Here is a 27561-nt window from a genome sequence, read left to right on the forward strand (position 1 = left end):
CAGAAAAAAATAATATCATTATTAAATTACTTTAAAAAATAACTGCATAAACATAGTCACCTTACGCGTCCTATTCATTGTATACACTTATTGTTAAAATGTAAGATTAATCCTAATACCGTTTCGATAGACATAAATCCACAAAAGCCATCAGACTTATCGTTGTGAATTATCTTCGATATTGATAGATTCACCTCAAAATTCCGTTCCATCTTTACCTACACCTCTCGGAAGCATCCAGCTGCATTTTATTCGTTATAAAACAGATCATAAAAGTTTAATCAAAAGCAGACTTTGGAACCTCATTTTTGTCCAAAACAGATGTTCGAACAAGATATCTATTTAATAAGAAATAAAATATATAAGATCCACTTCAATTCCATCGATCTTGTTTAGGATATTTGAAGGACATATTTTCTGGAGCTATTTTGAATCTTAAGTGTTTAAAGTTTGAGTTTGATCTTAAGTGTTTACAATCAATCTGTTTTATCATGATTCTTCTGGACTAGATGATATTTGATTGTGTGGAGACCGGCCAATAATATTACAAATACATAGATGAATTATCGGCTTAGAAAACAGCATGCTTTTTAAAGGATATAAATCGTAGAATGGTAGTCATTATAATTATAATTATCAACAAACTACTAGCAAAAGTGAATTGGAACAAAGCAAAAATTTGTCAACTATGATTTGTGAATTCCGACTACTAAAAGTTAGTGTTCCAATCGCAACAGTTGTACTGAACTGGCTACTGTTTTGTGGCTAAAAATTGTGTCAGTTATGCAACTTGTTAGTTTACTACTAAAGTTACTACGTGATATTTATTTTTCATGATTTACGGAATAATCTGACAATGGGCGGCATTTCTATTCTTATTACTATTTGTGTAACACTATTTAATTTTAATTTAATATGTTTATAAAATGAGTAAAAACCAAGGATTAAACGTAAAAACAAAACCGATGGTACGGAGGCCTTTGCCCTACAATGGGACGATCATGGCCGAAAATAAATAAATAAGTAGAACCTCATTGCAATATATTATTCATGACATTAAAATTAAACTAACTTGTCAATCAACACAGATTTATTGTTCCTGTCATTTTGTAGATTCATACAATAAAATATACGTAATTTTACTGCGATACTAGTATCTAAACTACGTAAAGATTATGAACTACATTCTTTCAGGACTAATAAATAAGAATGTGACAAAGATATTAAAGCGCAATATCTATACTCAACTTTCTCCTTTGAAGAAAAATGTGCAAGTCAAAGATCCATTTTTTATCGAACCAATAGAATACGATAGTCTTACTCTCAGAAAACATGATAACCCGAGACGTCAGATGCTGTACGAATTTGGTATATATGTCGCAACATGTTTACCGAAATATGTGCAGAAAGTTCAATTGCAGCACACAGATGAACTAGAGATCCTGGTGGCACCAGCTGGCATGTACCAAGTCTTGAGCTTCCTAGCTCTGCATCAACACGCGTGCTTCGGCCAATGTTCTTCCGCTACTGCTATAGATGTACCGGGCAGGCAGTACAGGTTTGAAGTGGAATACGATCTTCTTAGCTTCAGGTATTCGGAGCGAGTCAGAGTGAAAACTTACACAGATGAACTGACACCTCTTAAGTCTGCGTACGGCATTTGGAAGGCGTGCCAATGGTACGAGAGAGAAATATATGATATGTATGGTGTAGTTTTCACTCATCATCCGGATTTGAGACGGCTCCTCACTGACTATGGGTTTACTGGCCATCCTCTAAGAAAGGACTTTCCTTTGGTGGGATACATCGAAATTCGGTATGACGATGAACTAAAGAAGATTGTTTATGAACCTGTAGAATATGCCCAAGAAGCACGAAAATTCGAGTTGCAGACACCATGGCATTATCTGAACAAGTTCCATGAGGGATACGATCAAGAACCACCGCCTGCGAAAAAATAATGTCTATTAGTTTAAATTTTACATTACGTCGATATAATTCATTGTTAATTAAATATTAGTTTGTGACAAAATAAACGATTGCTTCATTGACGCTTTAGTTTTCGTTAAAACATTGAGAAGACATTCAAAGAATATTCTAGTATCAGATGTACGGTATGCGTCGGACTTCTTTTGCAGATGCCTCGTTTGAATCCAGCCCATTCTCTAATGAGCTTTTGTCCAGACACAATGGGAGCCATTTAGTGGAACGTCACACATAGCTCACGATAGCTCCCGGGCCAGATGGCGGCCCTTTCTAACGCCTCAATTAATAACTTGGAAATTAGCGGAAAGTGGCTAATTATTCTATCTCGATTTCATTAAGTGGCTTCGTAACTTGAACTGGTGTGAGTCACTCAAATTGGATTTCGATTCCTCATTATTATGCAGTTACAGTGGGATTTTAAATTGGCGAAATCTTTCTTAGAAAGTTTCGTTGAGTTTCGTCTTCCAATCTTAGTTGTTTTACATTGTGTCTCTAGTGAGAATTATCGATAAACCCCAGGATTAAAGTTTAGATCTCTGTGTTAACACAAAAATAAACTATATTTTTGACCAACGAAATATAAATGGGAATTGCATACTTCTGCCTACTCCATAGCAGGCTATGAAGTTAGCATGTACATTCGTTATCTTTTCATTTACTTATTATTATTGTCTTATCTCTTATTTTCACATATTGTAAATTTTTCACACGAAACCTTTAAAATCACTAAAATTTATAGCATAAAAAATACAATCTTACCAGCATCTATAAATCAATCAATTCCAATAAGTTAGGCATTACGCCAAAACATCTTGTATTGTCAAATTATGTAACACACAATCAATGTTGAACAATTAATTACATTAGAGCTTCAATTAAATCCAACCGAAAACCGAGCCATAGTCATTATTGTTATTGAAGGGAACGATTTAAATAATTATCAATAAACTCCCTGGAGTCGGCTGAGGCTGTTGACTCGTAATATTAAGATTGGCCAATCAAAATAGCGATACCAGTATACCGTATACACAGTGAAGGCGATGGTTGAATTTTTCCAAGTACTTTATCTGTGGGCCTCGATCATACGGACATCTGCGTAAGAATAACGACAGAGTGGAGGATTGAATGAACAATTGGTTCAGTGTGTGTTGTGTCCTTCGGTGGTGCGCACGGCCGCACGCTCCCCGGAGACCGACGAAAGTTCACACGCGGTCGGAAAACTTTATACCAACGCAAGTAGAGCAACGCATAGCAATTATATTATGGAATATTAGTTTAACATTGTACTGGAATATTCTAATGATCATTGCAATGGGTTTTCATCGATGATTTGATGTTTTTCGCGAGGTAAGTTTCTGTTTACAATATTTTTTTCTTTCATTTTACTTTGTTTTGTGTTTTGAATTTATAAATGTGTTAAGTTTGCTTGCATGTTTTATAGATTGGTTTATCCTTATTATTTTTATTCTATATCTATTTTACATAGTATTATGATACTAATTAGAATTACAATTTTATGTACTCTTGACGAACAATCAGACTAGTAAATGTATTAATCTATAAATACTTAGTGCTATTATAAATTATGTAGTATTTATTGCATTTTATTTAGCTGTGAATAATTATTAATAAAATTAAAATGTTATTGACATGCTTGAAATAAGTTTAAAGTTTCTGTAGAATATGTTTTCGTTTTTAATTTTGTTTAGAAACGGACAATAAAGTTGTTAGAAATACTGCATTACAATTAAATATTTTACATTTGTAATGCAATTTGTAGCCTTAATTATGACATTAGCCAATATTCTACAACCATAATGTATTACATTGATTGTGTATATGACTAATTATTTTAATACATGTGAAAATTTATATAATAAAATAGGTACTATATTGCTTTGAACTACACTCTATACTTGAATATATATATATTCATAGGTACCATGACATACCATTACGCCTTTTATCCATAAAGAGGTAAGCAGAGATACGCACAATACGTGTATATATAGGTCCTACTATGCAATATAGAGTAACCGCATTCAAAACTCTTCATACACTTAAAAACTCCTTGAACAAATACTTGTTTCCTGTGTAAAAGCATGAAGGTCAACATTGTTGGTGTTAATGAAACACTTTCTAATCGATACATACTATTGGTATTCAATTAGCTCCTATTAGTAACTGTTCTCCTGGTACTTTGGGTTTTAAGTAGTTAGGATACTCGTGCATGGTTATTAGGGTGATTACAAGTTTTTTTTTTTAAGTAGGAACGTGGTTACGTAAGCTAATAGACTTGGTCATGTATTTCTTTAAGAATTTCCAAGGTTCAGACCGGTAGATTAGCTTTGCTATTCACTTAATTTTAACTTTATCTATGCAATTTCCAATGGGCTGATATACATGACATGAATCAACTACTAAAATTTATTATTTTGATTGTATTAAGTTATGTATATAGTAGGCTCAACAATAGGCTCACTCCCTATTAACCGGGACCTTAACACAAATGTATACTTCACTATTGTACACTGGCAATAAGTGCAATAATTTACACCTCTGCCTACTAACTCGGGGATGAAAGGCGTAACGATACTTTTTTGTTAAGTTATAGGCATTTTGAAACTAATGATTAATGATAAAGTAAGTGTAAGTTCTTACAATACTTTTCTAGTGTGTTTTATAGTTAGCCTACTTATCCCTTCGCAGAATAAATAGCGTGGATTTATATTATACCTACTAACACTGTTTTAGTACTTTAGATCTCAAATACTTACAATAATACTCTTTAAACTATGTTTATAGTTTGGTGATTACAACTTCTGTACTTCATTACAGTGAACCCATTTTAGACCTAGCCTTTATAAGCTTAAAGTTCAAAGTTGAATAGTGTTGATATTTTAAAATTGGTACGTTAGTATGTACTTTGCCGCATTGGTCTAGTAGGAACGACTATTGAATTGTTGTGTGTTTGTATTATATCAGCAATACATAGCCTGGTTAAGGACTACATTTTATTTAGTTCCTACACCAGGAAAAGAATACGATACGAATAGGACCAAAAAGAATACATTTTATTTTTTATTTTTTTAAATCGTTGTCTCACTCAATAATTTTCTCCAGTGTCGTGAGCGCATTTACAAACATAATAATCGAACCCACTACACGTTCCACGGCAGTCAGTTGTCCAATTACCGTGCCAACCGTGTAGAATAATATTTAGTACCTAAGTATTAGAATATTAAATGTGGATGCGATTAACTAAAATTTTACACTAATTATTTTGTCATAATTTCAAAGTACTTAGTCCTATAGGTACTATAATTTACTTATAATTGAATAGATAAACACCAAGTAACTTAACAGTAAACCGCAACTTAATAGACATGAACAGTTTATCAGAATAGGGCTAAACATAACTACGTAGAAATTACGTAGGAATAATACGATTATAGATATTAATGAAATATTATTATTTAACATCTACATAGTGACCTTTACTATTATTAGAACTTATTACGGGATATTTACCATGTTTATTTAATTTGGCGAGTTAATCCGTGATCATGGCGCTTGCAACAGTGCCGAAATATCGGAAACTCGCCAAATTAAATAAACATGGTAAATATCCCGTAATAAGTTCTAATAATAGTGTTAGTGACCATGTCAGTTTAAAAATAGTGACCTTTAATTAGCAAAATCTTGTTATTACGAATCAAAATATTATTGGATCCGATTAGTTTAGGGTTCTGTGGAGACACAAACAACGAGTAACTACTTATATTCTTGAAATATGTGTAACTAAAACAACTAAGTTTTAAAATTTTAGCACCCGTCGGGGGCCCAAAGCCATTTTTTTAGACACATAAGATAAAACTATTAAAGGTTACTTTTTCATTTAAGTATTTCAGTCATACAATTTTACTATTTTTACTTTCAACGCGGAACCTTTCATCCATACAACAACAATTACTTGACCAAGCTTATTTATTTCATCGGAGACTGCGAACAGAGGCGTGGGATACCTGTAGGTTTGTTTACTTTTATATCCACTCAACTGTCCTATGATAAACAGACTGACAACCCACTCGTTGAACAAACATTAATTATTATTGTTAAAAATCAATTTCTTTCGTTCATATTTGCTCTTTAAAAAGGTTCATATTTGCCCTTTGTAAAATAATGTGATTAAATTTAACTTTTTTTGAGTAAGTCTTTGAATAGTCAAGGTTCTTCAATTCCCAATTATTGTGTAATGTGACTAGTTTTATAGTTTCTATGCAGTTGCATACAGTTGTAGGTTTATTACTTTTGTTAATTTGCAAACATTTACATTTAATAATTCACTTTCTCCTACGTTCACCTCATGTTATAGATACCGATCTACTTATCTATTTACAAATCGACTGCACGGTCGGTCGGCACGGTAGTCTGACAGCCAGCTGCTGCGTAACGTGTCGCGGATACGATACTCGCACGGAAAAACTCTTTATGTGATCCACATATTATTGTTGTTCCGGGTCTGAGTGTGTATGTGAAATTGTATATTTGTAAATACACCTACGACACAGGACAAAATCCTAGTGTGCGGCAACGTTTAAGAAAAACATTCAAGAAACAAGACGTTTAGGAATCATAGCCTTATCAATTCCTAATAGTTAAAAATTAGACATTCACATTTTTATCAATGCCATCTATAAGTATTTCCAAGGCATAAAAAAGGCGGTACCACGTAAATACTAAAATATAAATCAACCATATAAAAGCTTTTGTTTGTTGCTCAAAGAAATGCGATGAAAACAAAACTTTTAACAGACAAGATTAGACGAGAGGGACGTTACGTAGGCCTCGACTTGTTTCTACTGCATAAGAATTTTATCGCAGTTTAGAAGTAATGTAATCTTGTCGCTAACATTTTAGATTGATTTTGTAATTTGTGCTTTAACTTTCGACCCCTTATTTACAAAAGAGATGTAATTGTAAATTAATTATTATAGTTATCGGTTTACTCACGTAATTGTTTGATGAGGAACTCGACTAGTATCAAGCCATACTAGAGGCTCAGGCTCGTTTGTGTAGTGCTCATGAGTATGAGCCTCTGCCATAGCTTGAAACTAGTCGAGTTCTTCGTCAAACAGTTACGTGTCTAATTCATTAATCAATTTAGTAGATGTAGATACATCAATTGAGATCAATTTAGTAGATGTATCCCAAAAACGTTGTATCAGAGCAATGTTTAAGTTAAAGGTTACAGACAGCTGCAAAACTTACTTTCTAAATAATAAACTATTAACTTTTCCTTGTATTTACATATTAGAGCTTTCTATTTTTGTCAAAAGTAACATCAAATTATACCCTACTTTAAAGGACACCACTAACCGAATTACAACTATCAGATCTCAATACAAAGATAAGCTATGTACCGGTGCTTACAAAACAGCCTTATTAAAAAAAAGTGTCTTCGGTATGGCACCTGTTATTTATAATAAGATTCCAAGTAGTATTAAGGAGCAACCTTTAAGAATTTTTAAAAAACAACTTGCATCTTTGTTAATACAAAAATGTTATTATTCTGTGTCTGATTTTTTATTAGATGATTTGTAGACTGATTTCTGCAAGTTTATTGTTATTTTTAATTTCTACTTTTGTGATCTCAATTTTTAAATTTTTCAATTTTTAAATTTTATTAGATTTATATTATCCTTTAATGTTATAGTAGATTTGTTTTCTTTATTTTAATAAGTTGTTATTATAGTACCTAAATAATGTTTATAGCTTTAAGATTTTTCAAAATGTTTGCATGCCAGATGGTAGAATGTACCAGGAACGATTTATCTTTGTAAGACCTTATATTTGTACCTACATTCAATGCAAATAAATGATATTCTATTCTATTCTATTCTATTCTATTCTCATGAAAGTTGTAATACAATGTTATTATATGTAGTTAGTAAAATATTTTTTTTGACATTAGGTAAATCAAAATATCTTAAAAGTGTGTTCCACTAATAAATTTCAGGTGTAGAAATACCATAGATACGTCAATATTGCAATTCAATACTTGATTTACATTAGCCGTATGATTCAACAACAGTCTATAGAATTTTATCTAGAAAACTGCTACCTACTATACCATACCAACTACACACAATACACAAAACCATTGACTAACAAGAAAGAAAAATTCTACAAAAATATTCGCCCAACTTTCAACATACCTAATACAATTTGCGTAAGTAATAACTTTAGACCCGAACCACTAAATCCTAACCATATTTTAATAACCAAAGTACCTGAACATTAGCCAAGCAACACTTGAAGTTACGTTCACAGTAAATCTACTTAGTATAAATGTTAGGGTATGAACTAGAGTTTGCCGGCCGGTATGAAATTTCCGACAGCGTTTGAAAACTTAGTTCCTACAAGTTTGGTAGGAGTCTCAGACAGGTCTTTCAAGACAATGCACATCAAAGCAAGGCCTAGAAATTATAGCCGGTGCTTTATAAATAAATATTGTTTTGAAATATAAAAAAGTATAAAAATGCATGCAGCAAATATATTATAAAAACTGTCTTAATGTCTTTTATGGTAATTGTCGTTGTTATTATTTTAAATGTGGGAGAGCCATGCTTCGACCAGCTTGACCGGAGTGACACCACGCCACGGCCTCACAGAAAACCGACGTGAAACAACGCTTGCGTTATGTTTCGTTGTGTTTATGAGGTTACCGGAGGCCCAATTACCCTTCCCAATCCCCGTTTCCCCAACAACCCTTAAATTCCTTACCCCCAAAACGCCGGCAACGCACTTGTAACGCCTTTGGTGTTTCGGTTGCCCATGGGCGACGGCGATTGCTTACCATCAGGTGATCCGTCTGCTCGGCTAATACCATACAAATATTGAGGTAGTAGTAAATAAAAAAATAACTATTATCTACAATCCTGTCCAATCATTGGTTAATTTATTTATTAAAAATGTTTTTAAGAGTTAAGTCTACAGTGTTCGAATTCGATGTAATCCGTTCGCACTGAAAGAGGAGTTGACAGACAAATTATATTCAGGCCAGCTTTTAGCCTGTCGCTTTTTACTTATTTTATGTCCATGTATGTTACAATATAATTAATTTACAAAAAATGTATGAAAAGAGGAACTATTGATGAAGAAGTGTTTTAATTTTTAATAATAAAATGTGTAGGTTATGTAAATTCATACTTTGTTTCATGATTGCAATCATGACAAGTGATCATCAAGCACGATATTGGTTGACTAGTCAACTAATGGAATGGATGATCACTTATAGGTGTTATAATTTTTTTGGAAGTTTGATAATAATAAAATCATTTTATTTTACAATAATGCTACTAAAATCAGCTAACGAAAACCGCGAGTAGCACGTCTCTCTGCCTAACCTTTCAAAGTAAAACAAGGGTGTTTGATAAACAAATAAAATGTCACGCATGAACAGGGTATTAGTCGTGTTCGAACAAAATGCTAATGTATAACATGTTGCGACGTTGCCAATAACAATTGAGACCGGGATTATTCTTCGACAGCCATGTTCCCGTAACCCCGGCTGTCACGCTCCCAAACATTTTACCTTATTCATTTAGATACTAGCTGCTGTCCGCTACTCCGCTCGGGCTCTTTTGAAGGGTTGGTGTCAGATTTACATATAAAAATTGATGCTTGTTTTTTTTTGTTTGTAACAAATAGTCCACATACCAATTTTTAGCCTTCTACTTTGAACATTGCGAAATGATCCATTCGAACTTCCACACTCGATTTTAAGGAAATCGGGGCTTAGAAAGTAATAAACAGTACCTTATTTAACTCTCCATCCCTTTAACTATTTCCACTTAAGAAATCCCGTCAATTTCTCTCTCCGTTATACCGTGTAAGAGGAACAAACACACAAACACATTGACATTTATAATATTAGTACGGATTTCGTGTTTCATTACATTTTCTGATTAAAATCGATGCCGATTTTAATACAATGCCGCTTGGCGCTTTGTAAATGAATTGTATTATTTGTGACTTTCTATTATTATAATTATGTTTCTTTGAACGAGTTTTGGCTATAGATTATGCTTTGTACCGGTGTTTTAGTTTCATTAAATTTCAATGGATTTGGGGTTAAAAGATTCTTTGTTTTGTTTACGTTTAAATAAAGTTAAAATTATAATTGTAATGGTTACTATGGACCTTATATCCACTTATTTGATCAATTAAACTTGCAACGTTCCATTACCTTCATACTAACTACATACTAATAGTAGTTACTATCAAATTATGCTATTTCCTCTAAGCCAGACTTAGTGCGGCTAATCATAATATGTGATAGAAAGTACACTCTCGGGACAAACTATTCACAGTTTTCGCTATTGCTTATTATGCACTTAATAACTGAATTTGTTCCTCATTAATATTTATATAGACAACAAGTAAACCTGCTCTTAAATCTCACAATCATATAAATAGTAATAATATATTATTGACTGTTTATGTCTTAGTGTTTGAGAAAACTTTGAGATAGAACAACTGATTCATATTTTTAGGAAAAAAGAACATTGGTAGAAATAAACCTACCAATACTGTCATTCAGAAAAATAATACTTTAGATATCACACATGAACGAAACACTTCATTAGAAACACGTACTTACACTCGTACAGCTTTCAAAACGCCATCACACTGCCATACAACCGAAAAGAACGATATATTTTTATCTAAACGCGCATTGAAATAACTCCGTCCGTATCAATACGAGTGTGTGAGCAAACTGTATATTTTTTTTTCTCAAACATATCTTCGCGGAAAAGTAGTTACCGGTGCCCGATCGCATCCGCGCTCATTTCACACCCGTTGTTATGATGCTCACAGCAACGACTCCGATAAACAGGAATAGTCGTAACAAGGAATCATTATTGGATCGAAAGGATTGAGAACTTCGAGGACTTCGGTAACTTCGGTAGCTTCGGCAACTTCGGAACTTCTCTTTTCATGTCACACGCATCATAATTGCTTCGAATAGAGTGACAATGTGCCATCAAAATGTTTATATTAGCTCTCCGGTTTTATGTTGATGTGTTGTATCATAAACATCTTCATCGGTTATGGAGCAACGACTTTTTAGACCGCGTATCCCTGTAAATGGTACCGTTAAGATATTAATAGAAGTCATAAAAAGATTGGCTCGATGTTTATATTATAAATCAATGGGAAGATTGTGTTTGGAGATTGTTTAATGGCGTAGAAGTGGATGATAATGATAACAATCTGTTGTACGAATCGTAAAGTTTATGTATGGGTTCTTAATGGAAGATTTAATTATCAATTTACTGCTGTTCCATTAGTTTTTTAGTGCACTATCGTATAAGAAGCGCGGGTTTGCCTCATTTAAAATTTTGACATGTTTAAGTTACTTTGTAACCTATTTACGAAAATAAACGGTTATCATTCTACGTATGATTTGTAGTTTTTAGCTGATGAAATCGCAAAACAGATTTCAAACCAAACATTTATTCCAATACAGAGTTGAATCAAAGAATTCATACTAGTAGATTCAATGAATATTAATATAGGATTCTGCTTGCAGTGTCCCATGGCTTGAAAAAGGCTTTGCTTGATAGCAGAGTCGGGCAGCGTGGCTGGAAATATGCAGCAGCCTTGGTGGTCCATTTATTTACTGGCCATTTTCATGTTAGGATTGGACTCTAAACTTGTAGGTGAGTGAATCATAACATTTTATTTGTTCTACACAAATAAGATCGGTGTCTATAAAGCAAAATAGTTTCTTGCCAAAAAAAAAATCGTTTGTAGTAAGATTAATTAAAAATAAGACTTCGTTTTTTAATTTTATTATTTTAATCATTTTACAAATGACAGTCACTATAATCGTATGAAAAATCAAGACTTTATCATGTATAAAATTGGAAATTAAATACATAGACCAAAAATTTAACCAGCCGCTACCCCACGTGTACACAAACTAATAATGAAACAATTTTCAGGTCAAGCATTCCAGCCAGAATTTGCTGAACCGTTAATGAATTTAACTGTACCTATAGGACGAGATGCAACATTTAGATGTCTAGTACAAAACCTAGGAGGATACAGAGTAAGCTATAAACAAGAAAAAACAACAGAAAATATATATTTTCCCTTTAAATAAAAAACACAATACCAATTTGCAGGTTGGCTGGGTGAAAGCCGATACTAAAGCGATACAAGCAATCCATGTTCACGTAATAACAAACAATCACCGAGTCGGAGTGTCGCATAACGGTCAGACCGTTTGGAATTTACACATTAGAAACGTACAGGAGGAGGATAGGGGTCAATACATGTGTCAGATCAATACAGACCCAATGAAAAGCCAGGTAAGGTTGATATTAAACAAAGTTCAACAGACTAGCTAGACATCATTGCGTTCCAGGCTAGCTGGTCTTCAATCAGCTCACCCAAACGTTGCTCACTTCTCTCCTTTCCCTGTTCCTTCCCCTTATAGTAACCACGAATACGAACTTGTCGATACAGGAACTCTCTCGTCATTATTTCTGGCACAAACATTCTTCTGCTGCGGCGCAATACTCGATCTGTAGGACCCCATGACTCTTCGGCCCTAAATAGCCCACGAAAATTACCAGAACGAATGTAATGGAACATTTGTACCACTAATCCGGCGACTATAATAAAGCCATAAATACTCAATAGTATGTACAATATCAGATAATCACTGGTCGTAGATATTGATTCAATGTGATATGACTCCTCGTACTCATAAGTTTCGATTATTTTGCAGCGAGCATACAAAATAATAGATATTAAAATCGGATTCAAAAACCAAGTTACCTTTAAGAAATGATTCGTTTTGATTCCTATCATAAATACTATGTCTACGGTGTGTTTGTGAATGCCATAGATCCAATACAAAGCGACAGAAAACAACAAGGAATTAAATGATTGAATAAGTTCTGTTGCGTCTGACAGTGTAGCTGTAATGTCAGAACATAGGAATGGGAGGGTACAAGTCAGAAGAAAAACAAACAGAAACAAACAAGAAAGTTTTGTATATGTCCTGGCTACCTCATTGATTTGCATAAATTCTTTTAAAAACAAATATAATATCCAAAAGTTTATATAAAGACAGAAGAAACCAGTTGAAAACCACAAAAATCCCCAAATTGGTAAAGCATCGAAATAACTCAAAATTTCCGACATTGATGCAAACATTGCAAAGAATGGGCTGGTTCCTAATTCTATAACATTTTCTTCTTCTCCGTGATAATACGACATCGTTTTGATTCCACTGAACGAAATAAGTGCCAGCATAAATGAAACAAATAGTGAAAATAATGGCGTGCTTATAGCTGTCATCGTGGCTGGACTACGAAAAGCTACATCCCTTGTTAAGAAATGTATAATACCATATCCAGTGCCAACCGAAAGAAACCCTCTCGTAATTGTCCTATAACAATTGACAAATGTATAATTATTCCAGTTTACAGTACATTTGGAAGCATACCACGTTCCGCTTGTCGACAATGCCACACAAAATAAAATAAGTATCACAGCACAAACGTAAAATGCGGCCAACTTCACAACGATTTGAATCATTCTTTCATTTTTGATTGATAACACATAAACTGATCCGCATATTGTTAATAGAGCCACAATTGTTTTCCAAGGAAATAGGCAATAGAATCCAAGTTCCAATGTACAGTTTCCGCCTATTTCGCGCTCGAAGAAGCAGTTGCTCGCTGTCTTCATGCCACAATCGTCTTCAAATAAAATTTGAGCTTCCAGGCAATGTTGGAAAACAGAAACATTTACCCGTTTCACCATACATTTTGAATTTCCGAAGTCATTGCAACTAAGCCAGGGCGGGACGTCCAAGGCAGAGTAAAATGTGTAAATCAAATACCAAGATGTTAAAACAAGCAAATATATTGTTTTCAACAAAATCAAAAATAATGTCCCGTATCCCACATTGCGAAATAGTGGAAAGAAATTCCACATGGTAAATATATTGCTATTCGTGTACTGAGCCAAACAGATCTCCGAATACGCTAGCGGCATCCCGATCAAGATTACTGCTAGCATTTGCAGTGCTGCTTGTGCATAAAATCCACTATGTGATATCGAAACAGGGCAGAACATTACTGTTAATTCGTTCATCATCCATGCCCATAGAACAAGTCTGTAATTACTGTAACTTTCCCATCGGTTTCGATTCAATTTTGGACAATAGGGTCCATCATTTTCTACTGTTTCATCGAGATACATTTTTTCAATACAATAACAATTTTGAAATGCCAACCTAACAGCCCGTCAATATCCATGACCGAGTAGATTGACATAACTATTGTCTATATCTTATCGCATTATTAACATCGCCATGGAATGGTGGCTGGAAATAAATGAAATTAAATAATGGCGTAACATATCGGAGAAAATTAAATTGCAGTTAAAATAAACATTGGGGAGATAAAGTGAATTAAGCCACGCAGACGGGAGCGGGCGAGGGACGCAGCGGGTAATGATTCGTGCATGGTGCACCTAAATTATTGCGCTGCGCTGTAATTTATACCCGGAGCTGATAACGACATAAATCGCCAGCGGCGACAGCGCTCGAGGTTTCGACTCCGACGCTGACGCGGCATGACGCCACTTGACGCAATGTACTTTCGATAATTGTTTCACATTGTTTGTTGTTCTTTAACGTTAATTAATTACACTGTAAACGTTATTTAAGTGTAGTCGTGTACGGATTAATTAAAATGCTTTTTACACGATTCCTATCAGGAATCATTTACATTATTCGTACCTAGTACCTATTTATGATTACGTAATATCCTAAATGGACATATCATATTTGTTAATGCGTTAAACTTTTATTTTAGTTTTCAACTTAAACTATTTTTCCAGATGGGCTACTTAGAGGTGGTAATTCCACCAGATTTTATTCCTGAAGAGACATCAGGGGATATAATGGTGCCTGAAGGTGGCACGGCCAAAGTCTCTTGCAGAGCGAGAGGCATGCCAGAGCCCCGTGTTCTCTGGAGAAGAGAAGATGGTGCTGATATCGTCATCAGAGATCCTAATGGGACTAAAACAAAAGGTAGGAAATATACTGACATTTAAAGGAATTGTAGGCAGATACTAAGCCTACTGACATTTTCTTATATAAACAGGGTAACATAAGTATGTTAAACTATATGAATATTTCATTTATACTATTGGCAAAATCTTCAAGAGTTCGGATGTTAATATAGAATAATTTTTCCATATAGTTGCGATGTACGACAAAGAGGTGTTGACTCTGACGAAAATATCACGTTCGGATATGGGTGCATATCTGTGCATCGCTAGTAATGGCGTGCCGCCCTCAGTCAGCAAGAGGATAAATATTAAAGTACATTGTAAGTATATTAAGTTGTATACTATGTAGAATTATAAATAGATTTGTTATGCTTCGATTTCTCTAAGAAAGCATCATATGTTATTAATGAAATCTACCACAAACTATGTGCAACAAAAAATAATAAAAACTTCAAGGCAATATCAATAAATTTATGTTTTCTTGATAAAAATAACAAGACTCAAGTAGCAATTAGAGTCTCAAGGCGAACACTTTTCCACAAAACTGTTTTAGGACCAAACTCATTCTGAGGACGAAATAGGTCCACAGAAAATTCGTAGTAATTGTTGTTTATCTTGGCAAGTTTGGGAGGATTCGTGTTATTAATGGTGTTATTTAATGTCAGCGAATAGTAGCTTTTAATTATTTTCTGGCTGTAAGGCACTGTTTGTGTCTTCGCGTCAACTCAAGCGGACATTTCGCTTTTATGCAAGATTTAACTTTAATATTATTAGTCCACTTTTCTTGAACGGTTGAACTCCCAAATGGTGTCTGCATTGTGCAGTGTTGTGACTATATTAAGAATTCATGTTGTTTTTGTTTAGTCCACCCGGTGATTCAAGTGCCCAACCAGCTGGTTGGCGCTCCGCTGGGCACTGACGTCACCATCGAGTGCTACGTCGAGTCCTCACCCAAGTCCATCAACTACTGGGTCAGAGATTCAAGTGAGTATTTTCTCAAATTACCTTCTTATCTTGCAATGTAAACCAATCAAGAACATTGTTCCAATCCATCATATAGCCCAATTTAATCTGTATTTAAAATTTGCGTACCTGTTCATATTTTTATGCCAAGTCCGCTGGTTTGAAAGCTTAGAAACAGAGCAATGAAATGAAAATTTACTTTAACTTTCACCGTTTCAACCATTTTCTATTTAATTTTGAAAAGGTTTTAACCACGTTATCTAACTGAAACTGTTACTGTAATTCAAATAAATTAGCGGAGAATTTATCAACTTTATTTTTGAATTGTTTAATTTTAAATGATGTTTAAATAATATAACTTTTTTCGTTGGATAATGATATAAATGATAATACTATTATGTTGGTCTTTTTAATTATATTTAATCATTTATAATAATATACCTTGTTTTATAAATATTAAAAATATGAAAGTTTTGTAACATTAGGGCTTACTTCGATTAATGAGTAGGTCATATTGGTTATGATTTTTTTTAAATCCATTGAAATCGGTATTACGGTAAGAACTAATTCATGATAAGTTTTTTTTATGGTATAAAACGAGCATACGGATCACCTGATGGACATGGACACTCAAAACACCAGAGGTGTTTCAAATGCGGCCTTTTGGGGGTTAGGAATTCAAGGGTTGTTTCACGCAAGCGTTGTTTCACGTCGGTTTTTTTATGAGGCCGTAGTATCACTCCGGTCGCACAGCCCATTCGTACCGAAACATGGCTCTCTCACACTTAAATGTACAATAATTCTTACTTTATATTTTAGGAACGATCTCTTACTTATCATAATTATTTATAAACATATTACCATATTCTCACCTCGACAGTTACACAGTGTGCCTTTGTTTCGCAATTAATGCATAAATGCGACTCTAAATTAACAAATGTGCACGCTGCGTGTCCCGTTGTCATGGTAACATGATTCATTTTGATTTGTTATTATAATAATAATTGCATTAGACTGCACTAAATTGTCTACTCTACAGCAATACGTTAATGTTATTATTAAGTTGTTAAAATCATTTTAAATTGCTTCGTTAGTCTATTATTTACAAATGAGAGAAATAAACCTGGCAGTCTTGGTTATGATATTTTAGAAATCATAAAAATGTTAACCGAACATCAAAAAGGACGTTTTTAAGTAGGTACCTGTATTATCAAATTTATTTATTGTTAACAGTCTAAAACGCAAAAAAATGCTTATAAACATAATTGATTTATACAATACTAGTTTCACAATCACAGTTTTTATTGACAATCATATACAATATTACATACATAGTATCTTAAAAAGTTACTACATCCACATAGAAAAAAGTGCGAAAGAATTTTTCTACAGAAAAAATAACTTGTTTTTTTTCTAAAGTATATCAAAAGCCGTTAAGTAACACAGATTGTGTTGTGCCACTAAGATGGTGTCGTGTCCAGCTCACTTTAGTGCTCCTTTGGGACTTTGTTTCTCGGTTACCATAGCAACGGCACGCAAGTGACCTCTAAAACACTGAGTTTAATCGCAATTGCACTAGTAATTTAGTACGACATCACTTAGGAAATGGTATAATTAGGAATTGGATTTATTTATAAAGTAACTTGACTTTAGTATTACGTTTATACTTGATTTTACTTTTTTCTTGAATAAGAGTGCGTTATTCAAGAAGACCTTTTAAAATTACTCAATGGCGACTCTTAATGTCTATTAGGCACTTACTAATGACACTTTTTGCCAAGAGATCTTTCTATAACACTGCAAGAAAAAGCGCCATTTAAAAATTTACGCTTCATTAAAATGATACCAACGTAAAGAAACAATGATAAGGAAGGAAAACCACGCTGAAAGAATTACCATTTAAAATCATACAACGACATTGACAGGCAGCCACAAAAAAAAATCGAGCAAAAAAAAGTCCTAGGTGAAATGAAGAAAGTCTGCTTGTAATTCAAATTTTTTGGCTCGAGCCAAACCGGGGCGGGGTAACGCTTGCAAGTAATGAGATATTAAGTTTTAATTTACGAGTGCGTCGAGTTTTAGTCTTAAGAAAAGTGACCTATTGTGGTGAAATAAGACAATGGTCGTTAGTTCCAAGTGACTGGACACGATCCTTTACGATTCCCTCCACAATGCCTTTATAATTTATCACTTAAAGACTATATTGCGGACGCCATTAGCTTTTATGTAGTTCACTGTTTTAAAAATATCTATTTGAAATATATCGTAAAGTTAAAGACTGCGTGCAGCTTATGGCTGTTGGTTTAAGGGCGTTTTCTGTTTAACGTTGTGTAGTTTATGAGTATAGATAGATGTAGTACCTATATTTTATTTATAAAGTACGCTATTAAGTAACAAAGACTTGTTGCGAAATGAGACATGTACTTAGGTACGCGCGTTTGTGATTAAAAATATTATTTATAAACATCCTATATTAGGTTTTTATTTTATCTTTCTTTAGCATACTTGTGAAGACAAGTAGTTCTTAATTATTATAACTACATATTATTATAATCACCTAACAGACATCCTACTTCAAAATTAACTATCAATAAAACAGTACCGTACCTAAATTATAGACCTAGAATAACTAGATTTGTATCTAGTCTAGTTATCTTAGCATGAAGTCTGAAGGCAACACACCAAGTTAACTGGCAGCACAAACATTCCACCAACTCCAGTCAAGCTTTTGATTCGGTAAGTTTCTGCTTAAGCGACCAAGCCGACCGACGACTTACTACCAACTAGATCTCTACACATTCATGTTTGGCAACTAGCAGTGTTAGGATATCGTCAGTGATTAGTCGTAGGATTGGAAATTTGAGTGATCTAATGGATCATGGATCTAATGTGACACATATTGGTGGTTTTTGATAAAAATGTAATCATATAGGTGAACTTCTTAAAAGATCTTCTAGGTTATTATACTGGTCATAATAATTGAAAACCTCAATCAGACGATGTAAGTAAGTGAATTCAACTTCACTTAAAAAACAAACTTCAACGTCAGAACGAAACCAAATCCTGTTGACAAAATCACACACCCACACAATCGGCCCGCACCACGACATAGTAATCACGTAAACATAAAAAAAAACCGCTATCAAAAACACAAAATGAAACGCAATCACTTTAAAAATCTCGCCCAGATTGACAATGATTCAAAGATGTGCCCTCAAATATGGGATATTTGACTGAACTCAAGTGATCATTACACACTTCGTGCGAACAAGGTTATTCGAGCACGAAATGTTCGTTTATTCAACTGATGAATCCATATTTTATTCATATTCTCATGTATGAGGTGTGGAAGGCCGTCTATGCAGGCTCCCTCCTGAATTTCATATAAAATTCTTTACAGATGCCGAGTTTTCGCATAAATCTTTTTATGTGCTACTGATATTAGGAGTTGTCATTCGAATGTTCTTTATCAGTTCGTGGTGATGATGTGGAGTTATATTAAGGATATTTATGTCGTGTGCTTCTCCATTTTTGGTGTCAATATTCTAATACATTTATGAAGGAATTAACTACTTATTGTTTATAGATAATAGCAGCATTTTGTTGTCCATATTTATTATTTTTCTTATAATATCTATCATAACTAAGTTTGAAATAGATATTTATTAGTCTATGTACACCTGAACAGTCAAATAAAAACCTTCTATATCCTCTAATACTTCCAACTGCGAACTCTTTTAACTTACACTGACACAATCAAAACACACACTGATACAATTCTCTAAAGTAAAATACTTTATCGATAGTCCTTTTACAAGCATCTGGCATTGATCCTAGTTATGCAACGTACATACGGACAGACGACACGACAATACTCACGCAACACAAAATGATGACATAAGGAATGGAGGTTACGTGATTTCGCGTGACAGTCTGGCGTCCCTACACGAACTTACATACACAGCTAAACAGTTTTCGGCATTTTATTACGTAAATTGATGTGTATTAGAGTTTATAGAGATATTGTTGCAACTGTCACAAATATGTTCCTATAGTTAGGTTTGAAGTCGACATAAAAAATATAAATATAAAAAATATATCTTATATCTAAAGGCTATTCGTATCATTAAGCTACTTTGTTTTTTGCATGAATCTTGAGCCTACTAGGTTATCTATTACTGTTTATAAAAAATATTTATGTTCAATTCCAATTTTCAATATGACCCATAATCTTTAATTAAAAACACCTTATCATCATTTTATCAACTAAACAACACAACAAATCAAATGTTTACAAAACTATCCAAACAACACAATTTGAATCGCATTTCCCATAAAAATATCAAAGATCAGGGTTCAATAATCGGTCCCGTCACGCGACTGAGAGCTCGTAACACAGTCGTATAACCCGTGTTCCATATTGAAAAGTAGAAAACATTACCCACGTTATCATAATAAAAGGCCACATGAAATCCACAGTGAAAAATCCATTAACACTTATCCGCGCGTAAAATAAACCAAAGTAAATTAGGTAGGTAATAAAACAATAAATTCTTTGGCGCCATTCCTTTTGATAATAAGATGTTCTGTTGAAGCTATGTGAACGTCTACGGTCATATTATTATGATTATATTCACGAGGAATGATGGTGTGTGTGAAAATTATGTGTGTTGCTTCTGTTATAAGGGTTGAAAATGAAGATTTTTCTGTTGGTTCCACTACCTTGCTAAACATTTTTATTTCTTTACTAATCTAATTAAGTGTGGGAGAGCCATGCTTCGACAAGAATGGGCCAGGAACAACGGAAGTGATGTGGTATCACTTCCGTTGAAAACCCATATGAAACCGACGTGAAACAATGCTTGCGTTGTGTGAGTGAGATTAAGGAGGCCCAATTACCCTCCATTCCCAATCTTCCTATACCCCGATTCCCTATCAACCCATAAATTCTTAACACCCAAAAAGCCGCAACGCCTCTAGTGTTTTGGGTGTCCATGGGCGGTGGCGATTGCTTACCATCAAGTGAGCCGTTTATTTTTTTAATAACAAAAAAGTTGTCTGTATTACCTACTTTATCAGATAAATAAGCAATAACTTTTAAAAGGTTTATATTTATATCTGTATCAAATAATTTTGCCCTAAAACACAAATGCTAAAGTTTTAAATACCCAAATAGTTATTTAATCTGTTACATTTGTACTAACCAGTGATTTGTGAACAGCTAACTCATGTTTCACAAAACATTCTGTAACAATGGTATTGGCAGATTTAAATATAAATAAAAAACAAACGCCTGTGGAAAATTTGCTTTGATTTTTATTATTATTTTCCCCTCTTCTCTCTAGAGACAAAGTTAAAACTATTTTAAAACGAAACTGTAAAAAGTTTGAGCTTGGGCGTATTACGATTACCATGTAACTCACTTTTAAAACCGAAAATATTCGTAATACAACTGTTGAAAAAAAAAAGAAAAACTACAGCAATAAAATATAGATACGTAAACTAGCCACAAATATGACGTATCAAAATCAGTCGGTTCACGCAGCGGAGTAATGAGCTGGCGGGAACTTGTGCCACGTGGCTCGAGGATGTTACTTCATTCGTTCCGTTCCCGCCCTCGCTCAGCGCCGTCGGCGGTTTCACGAAGTTCCCCATTCGGCACTTGTCGCGCGAAATTTACGGGTTAATTTTCAATGGGACTGGGTTTTGAGCTTCTGGAAATTTTAAGTTCCACATTATGCTTGGCTCTCATCCGCAGCGGGAATGTATGACGTAATAAAGGGAGAAGTTTTCTCTTTTTTTTATGTTCGTTCGCGGATTTTCTGTTTATGAAATTTTGATGAATTCCGGCGGTTGATTAGTTGCCGAGGGTGTCTGGATTGTGGTTTATGGTTCACACTACTTTTTTAAGAGTTTTGTAAACGAAAATAAAGAAGATGTTATAATATGTAAGATGACAGTCAGTTATGGACTTATGAAAAACACGTATGTGATTAGAGTTGTTGATTACTGACTTGTGTGCCAAAAAGTACCTATGGTCCAATCACACATATTACTAAGCTCCCGGTTTTTACTAAATCGTATTCGTTATCAAATATTAATGCACTGATAATTTTGGCAACAACACAAACGCGACTCTATCACAACATTATATTGAAGCCAAAAATAAAACCATACAGCCCATATTGCGACCTTCACCATGACAACAAATTTTCAGCACACCCCCCACCAAGCATATGGACATTAAAATATTACACAACAAGTAATTTACATCGATGCTGACTTGCAACAAACTATACACTCCAACTTTAACCAGACTGATTCTAAGGCACGAAAATTAATATCAGTTACTTGTTTCATAAAGGCACTTTCATTCTATCGAACCATATGCAAAGAGTTACACAATACTAATTTAGAAGCACAACAAGTACATTAGCGGGATCTCACTATATTAATTAAGTTACAGTAATAACGCCGAGCCATGTATTTCACTCACAGACAAATGCCAGCGAGATAAATCATCTGTTATGATTAGCTTTTACGATGTACGAATGTTACACGAAAATAGATAAATTTGACACATTATTGCCACTATTGCGAGTATTGTTGTTAAACCTTAGTTTGACGTTGCAATTGTGTTCAATAATGTAGTGGTCTCGTCAACAATGGTATTGTTGGTTATGACAGTTTTAGTTATTGCAAGATTTATAATGATGTCATTTGGATCTAATCGAGATACTTACTTAGGTTGCTAGTTATTAACTTTACTTTTGATTTTGTCTAGAATGTCAAGCTCACTAGTCATGCTTCTTACTCCAGTTCTAACGGGGCTAACATAAACTAAAATTAGCATGTCAATAGATCTGCGCACACCCATTTACCCACAAGCCGTATCTCAGTAATAAGTAGCCCCTATGTTACACATAATTTCATTACCAAGCATGGTTTGTGGTCGCCTTTAGCACACGAGTGCTTTGTTCGCTTAGTCCATTACGTGGCTTCGTACAGCTCTCTGCGAACCTCAAGGGAGTCCAGTAACAGTCATAATAACTTCTGTCGAATGGTCGATACAGTTGCTCTTGCCATTCACACAACTCAATATTATCTAGTTGTGAACTTGGAGTACGTAATGCATACTTTACAACTTGTGTAAAAGTAATACTCCGTGGAAATGCATTTGTTTTAGAATCGTATAGACAGAGGTATTCTCGGATTCTAGGTTTATGTGTACAGGAATTTATAGAGGTAGTAACAAACAGGTCAGAAATAAGAAAATATGGAGTACCTTAATTAAATGCAACTATAACTCGAAGGGGGATAGGAGCTCATCGCTTTTGTTAACTATAGGCTAGCTGGAGACTACGATGTGTTACAAAGGAAACCAGTAAGCAAGAGAAAGTCTTTAACATGCTTCAAGGACGTGTTCAGTCAATTTATTTCTATTTTTGTAATAGTAAGAGGGCGTTCAGAATATAACGTTCATTACGAATACAGTAGAGCCTCGATAATCCGAACTACCAAAAAATTACCCCTGTTCGGACTCACGGAGCGTTCGGATTATAATATGTACTATAGAAATAAATAATACAGTATAGAAAAAAAATTAGTTATATTTTGATATAAATATACATATTTATTGAGGTTTAGTAAAATACACATTTAAACCACATTTTACACAAGTTACTTATTAATAAGTGAAAAGTGCTTCTTCGAGAACGGGATTTTCTGGCAATTTAAGCGTTTTTCTCAAACCTGGGCCTTTCTCGGTTTGAGCTACAAACGACCGTATCTTCTGTTCTTTTTTCTTTAAATCAGTAGTTGTCGATTTTCCAACACCATACTTAAGGGAAAGAGAAGTTCCAGACACTCCATCTTTCAAACTATCCAGTATGGCACACTTTTCAGTTATAGTTAAAGACAGCGGCAGTTCGGATTACAGCGGCGTTCGGATTAGCTTGAGTACGGATTATCGAGGCTCTACTGTACTATATTTATCACAGAATGTTAAATAGAGTTTGCAAATTAATTGAAGTACCTATTGTGAAAATAAAAGCAATATTGTCGGAATGACTGTATAACGCTATATTTAGAGTTCAATTTATAACAGCTCCGCGGGCTAATTATTAAAACACATTAAGGTCACAAGTTGTTTTACGTCTGCGTTATGATCCATGGGGGCATTGTCGACCGGGGTACGCAGCCCTTTGTTTGGCCGCCAACTTGTGCCCGATGACTGGCGCTTTCACTCCGGCCCACTTCCCAAACCAGCCCCAAAGGGTAACACTACAGGATCGTCATTTTCGTTTGTCATCAATCTATGTTAGGGCTGCTGACATGTAAGTGTTAATTAAGCAGGCCTCACTCGAGCGTAATTAAGAGTGTTACAGTGTTATTTTAGACATTAATTGAGATGAAATTTCTTGTTACAATGAAACGAGTAGACTTCGAGACTGTCGAGTAATTTCCTCCGAAGGCCATCTTCGCCGTACGTCGTTAAGTCGAAGCACACTGGAGAGTAAACAAACCGAAGTTTCGATCGGAATGAAGATTAAGAAAGGCGTTACTGGTGTTATCGTTTCCTTATAAAGTTCATAGGCGACGAAGCTTAAATTAATGCCTTTATAAATTGTGGTGTTAAATATTGAGTAAATATTTTCGCCAGTATAAATAGTGTGGGGTATTTTATTGGTTCTAATAAAACGTAGCGTTGAAAGGAGTGTTTAACGGGACGAGCGCTGTGTAGTGTTTTCGAAAGAAAGCCAGTCGCTTTATCATTTGCGGACAACAGGCGGTAGAGGCTTACCACAGCTCCGAGGCAACGAACGACATACTTACGTACCGCAATGTAGGGATTGTTTGGGCCACCTCTCTAAAGGGGTCTACCAGGAAATGTCCGCGATTTGGAGCTTCTTGAAAAATATCGTTTCCCCTGCAACAGTATTTTCTGAGGGACAACTGAGACATTGTTTACCTTATCTGGTAAACACTTTAGTTTGCCACAGCTGGATTTAATATAAATGTACGCGAGCTAAGGAGATTTCATATTTTTCACGGAATAACACGTATTTTGTCTTACGATTCAAATGTATGTCAGAATAATAACTGAGACCTCGTATCTGTATCATATTTCAACAAAGCCACGCCGGCGTGTAATACGGTGTAATAGATTATTGTATGAAAACTGTGAGGTTTTTCTTATATCTTACGCAAAATATTCATGAAATGGAGTGTCAAGTAAAAGAAAACTGAAGACGTAATAATTCTTTTTACGAGTTTCTTCACGCAGAACTGAAGGAAAAAGTTTGCTGTAAACTATTTTGCTTTGCCCAGAGATAGTGAAATTGTGTTATTTGAATTTGTTTTCTTTTTGCATTCAACAGTTTATTGCCCTAAGTTTCTTAGAACTTTACTTTGTTATTATGTTTACTCTAGGGCTTGCTGTTAAGATACTTTTTTATCTCTTCACTTAATTTTGTGCCACTTTGAATGGACCGAGGTTTTTATTGTGACAATATTTTTTGTGCAGATGAAATGGTGATATCATCAAGTAAGTACGAGGTGGTGAATACAGTGATGAGCTCTTTCGAGAGTCGCATGGCGCTGACAGTGAGAAGACTGACATCAGCAGATGTTGGTGGCTACCGGTGTGTCGCGAAGAATTCACTTGGCGAAGTTGATAGCGTCATCAGATTGTATGGTAAGTGTCTTACGTTGTACCATCAAACGAGATACTAAACCTTTACTCGTAAAGAAAGCTATGTCTTTAGCAAATAGATCTCTTCCGTTCCTTGAGGAGTGGCAGTTACCCTCGCTTATCTCTATATCTTTCAGATTGATGTTTTTCATTATGTGTTATTACAACTCACTAGGTTAAACCGAATTCAAAAAATCTTGATACAAATCTTGACGAAAATTTTAGGCCAAAATCAAACTAAAATTCGAGCACAATAATCTCATTGACTCAGACGAAACATTTCCCTTTAACCTACATAAAGGAAAAATACAACTGATAGTGTTAAGAGCATCTATTTTCAACTGTGCTTGCAAGTGGAAAGCAAACAACTAAGTAGTAGTGTGGGTCGGAAACAACAAGTGCAGTAATTACGGTACATCGATACAGCTTGTTTAATTAAAACAAGAACAAGAGGTATTTTATGTATTTTATTATGTTCCTAAAACTTCTGCGGTGGTGGAAAATGTTCAGTGCAGGAATTGTGTCATAAATATGTACCCTTTCTTTCGCATTCTGATTATTCTTTTTGGGTTTCTAGGTAAGGTGAAAGAGTATTGTTAAGTTTTTCGATTTTCTGATTCTCAGTACTAGTATGGAGAATGATATCAGACGGAAATTTAGATTAGTCATAATTCAAGCATAGGTGTAGGATCTTTTAAAGATTTTTCCACTTCATAAAATGTAACAGTATTGCAACAATAACATTTTTGTCCACAGAAATTCCTGGACCCACAGTAAAGAACACAAGTCCGGCTAACAAAAGAGAAGAGTACAGGTATTCTACCCCCATAGAGGGGCCAGACAATCAATTCGGCTCTGCTGACAGATCGGACGACGAAGATGAACGAGACATCGGCACATACACAACTGACAGACATTCAAATGCATACAGAAATGAAAATGTAACTAGAAACAGAACTATCAATTATTCCCCGACAACCGAACAAAAATTGAACAATAAAGTTCGAAAAATAATTAACAAATTCGATATAGAAGAGTTTGGCAGCAACAGATGTTGCGTGCATTCTCTATTTGCAGTAAACTGTGTTCTTTCGTTAGGAATTATTGTAGTACTAGATTATACGTAGACTCGTTTGTATGTTGTTATTGTATAAAGATGAATATTTATATTGTTAACCAAACAGTACTTAGGTACTCATTCCAGTATTATAAGGCACGATGCAACATAACGTATAGCCTCCAACCATAATTAATTGAACGTTTTGAAGTGGGTACGAAATTGATATTGATGAGAGATTTCCGTAGCTATGGAAATTAATATTCTGTTGACGCGATATTGGTACATTACATTATTACCTGTTAATCGAATATTTATAAAAGGTTTATTATGTAACGTGATGTGTGGTATGGTATCAGATTTTATTGGGAAACTACACCTTTATGAAACTTATATAAGCCAATGTTTTGTACGACGATCGATCCTTGTATTGTATTGTGAACCTGATTGAAAAAGAGTCACTTATGGAGTTTCTTGCTCGTTTTTCTCCATAGGAATCTACACTTTGAAACGAGCAAATAGCTTCACTAGACGACCGACCAACTAAAGACATTTTTAATATCATTAATATTACTTTCATGTTCAAAATTGCCATCCCGGTCTATTTGAAATAAATAATTTTGATTTTGACTTTAACCTCTATAAATTATACATCTGACGAAAAGTTTACGCTCATTACACCCTGAACAAAGCTTTGATGGTAATATCAGACATAGTCTCCTATTGAGATTTTGCAATAGCTTTTTTCATGTTTCTG

The 27561-nt window shown here is 34.4% G+C and overlaps 3 protein-coding genes across 3 annotated transcripts; 2 read left to right on the plus strand and 1 right to left on the minus strand.

Annotated features, from left to right (window-relative positions):
- Positions 1-1082: 1082 nt before the first annotated feature.
- Positions 1083-2051, plus strand: LOC118274928 (NADH dehydrogenase [ubiquinone] iron-sulfur protein 3, mitochondrial-like). Its single transcript, XM_035592727.2, has one exon. The coding sequence runs from the start codon at positions 1176-1178 to the stop codon at positions 1959-1961; it is 786 nt and encodes a 261-aa protein (XP_035448620.1). The 5' UTR covers positions 1083-1175; the 3' UTR covers positions 1962-2051.
- Positions 2052-3142: 1091 nt separating this feature from the next.
- Positions 3143-27344, plus strand: LOC118278731 (lachesin). The gene is made up of 9 exons (XM_035598064.2): positions 3143-3333; positions 11585-11714; positions 12000-12106; positions 12183-12368; positions 14917-15109; positions 15282-15410; positions 15955-16074; positions 25580-25750; positions 26504-27344. Exons 2-9 carry the CDS (start codon positions 11645-11647, stop codon positions 26872-26874), a joined length of 1347 nt encoding a protein of 448 aa, XP_035453957.2. The 5' UTR covers positions 3143-3333; positions 11585-11644; the 3' UTR covers positions 26875-27344.
- On the minus strand, positions 12362-14308 carry LOC118278723 (sodium-dependent noradrenaline transporter-like). Its single transcript, XM_035598051.2, has one exon. The coding sequence runs from the start codon at positions 14272-14274 to the stop codon at positions 12400-12402; it is 1875 nt and encodes a 624-aa protein (XP_035453944.2). The 5' UTR covers positions 14275-14308; the 3' UTR covers positions 12362-12399.
- Positions 27345-27561: the final 217 nt, after the last annotated feature.

Source organism: Spodoptera frugiperda, chromosome 15 (assembly GCF_023101765.2).
Source record: "Spodoptera frugiperda isolate SF20-4 chromosome 15, AGI-APGP_CSIRO_Sfru_2.0, whole genome shotgun sequence".
NCBI lineage: Eukaryota > Metazoa > Arthropoda > Insecta > Lepidoptera > Noctuidae > Spodoptera > Spodoptera frugiperda.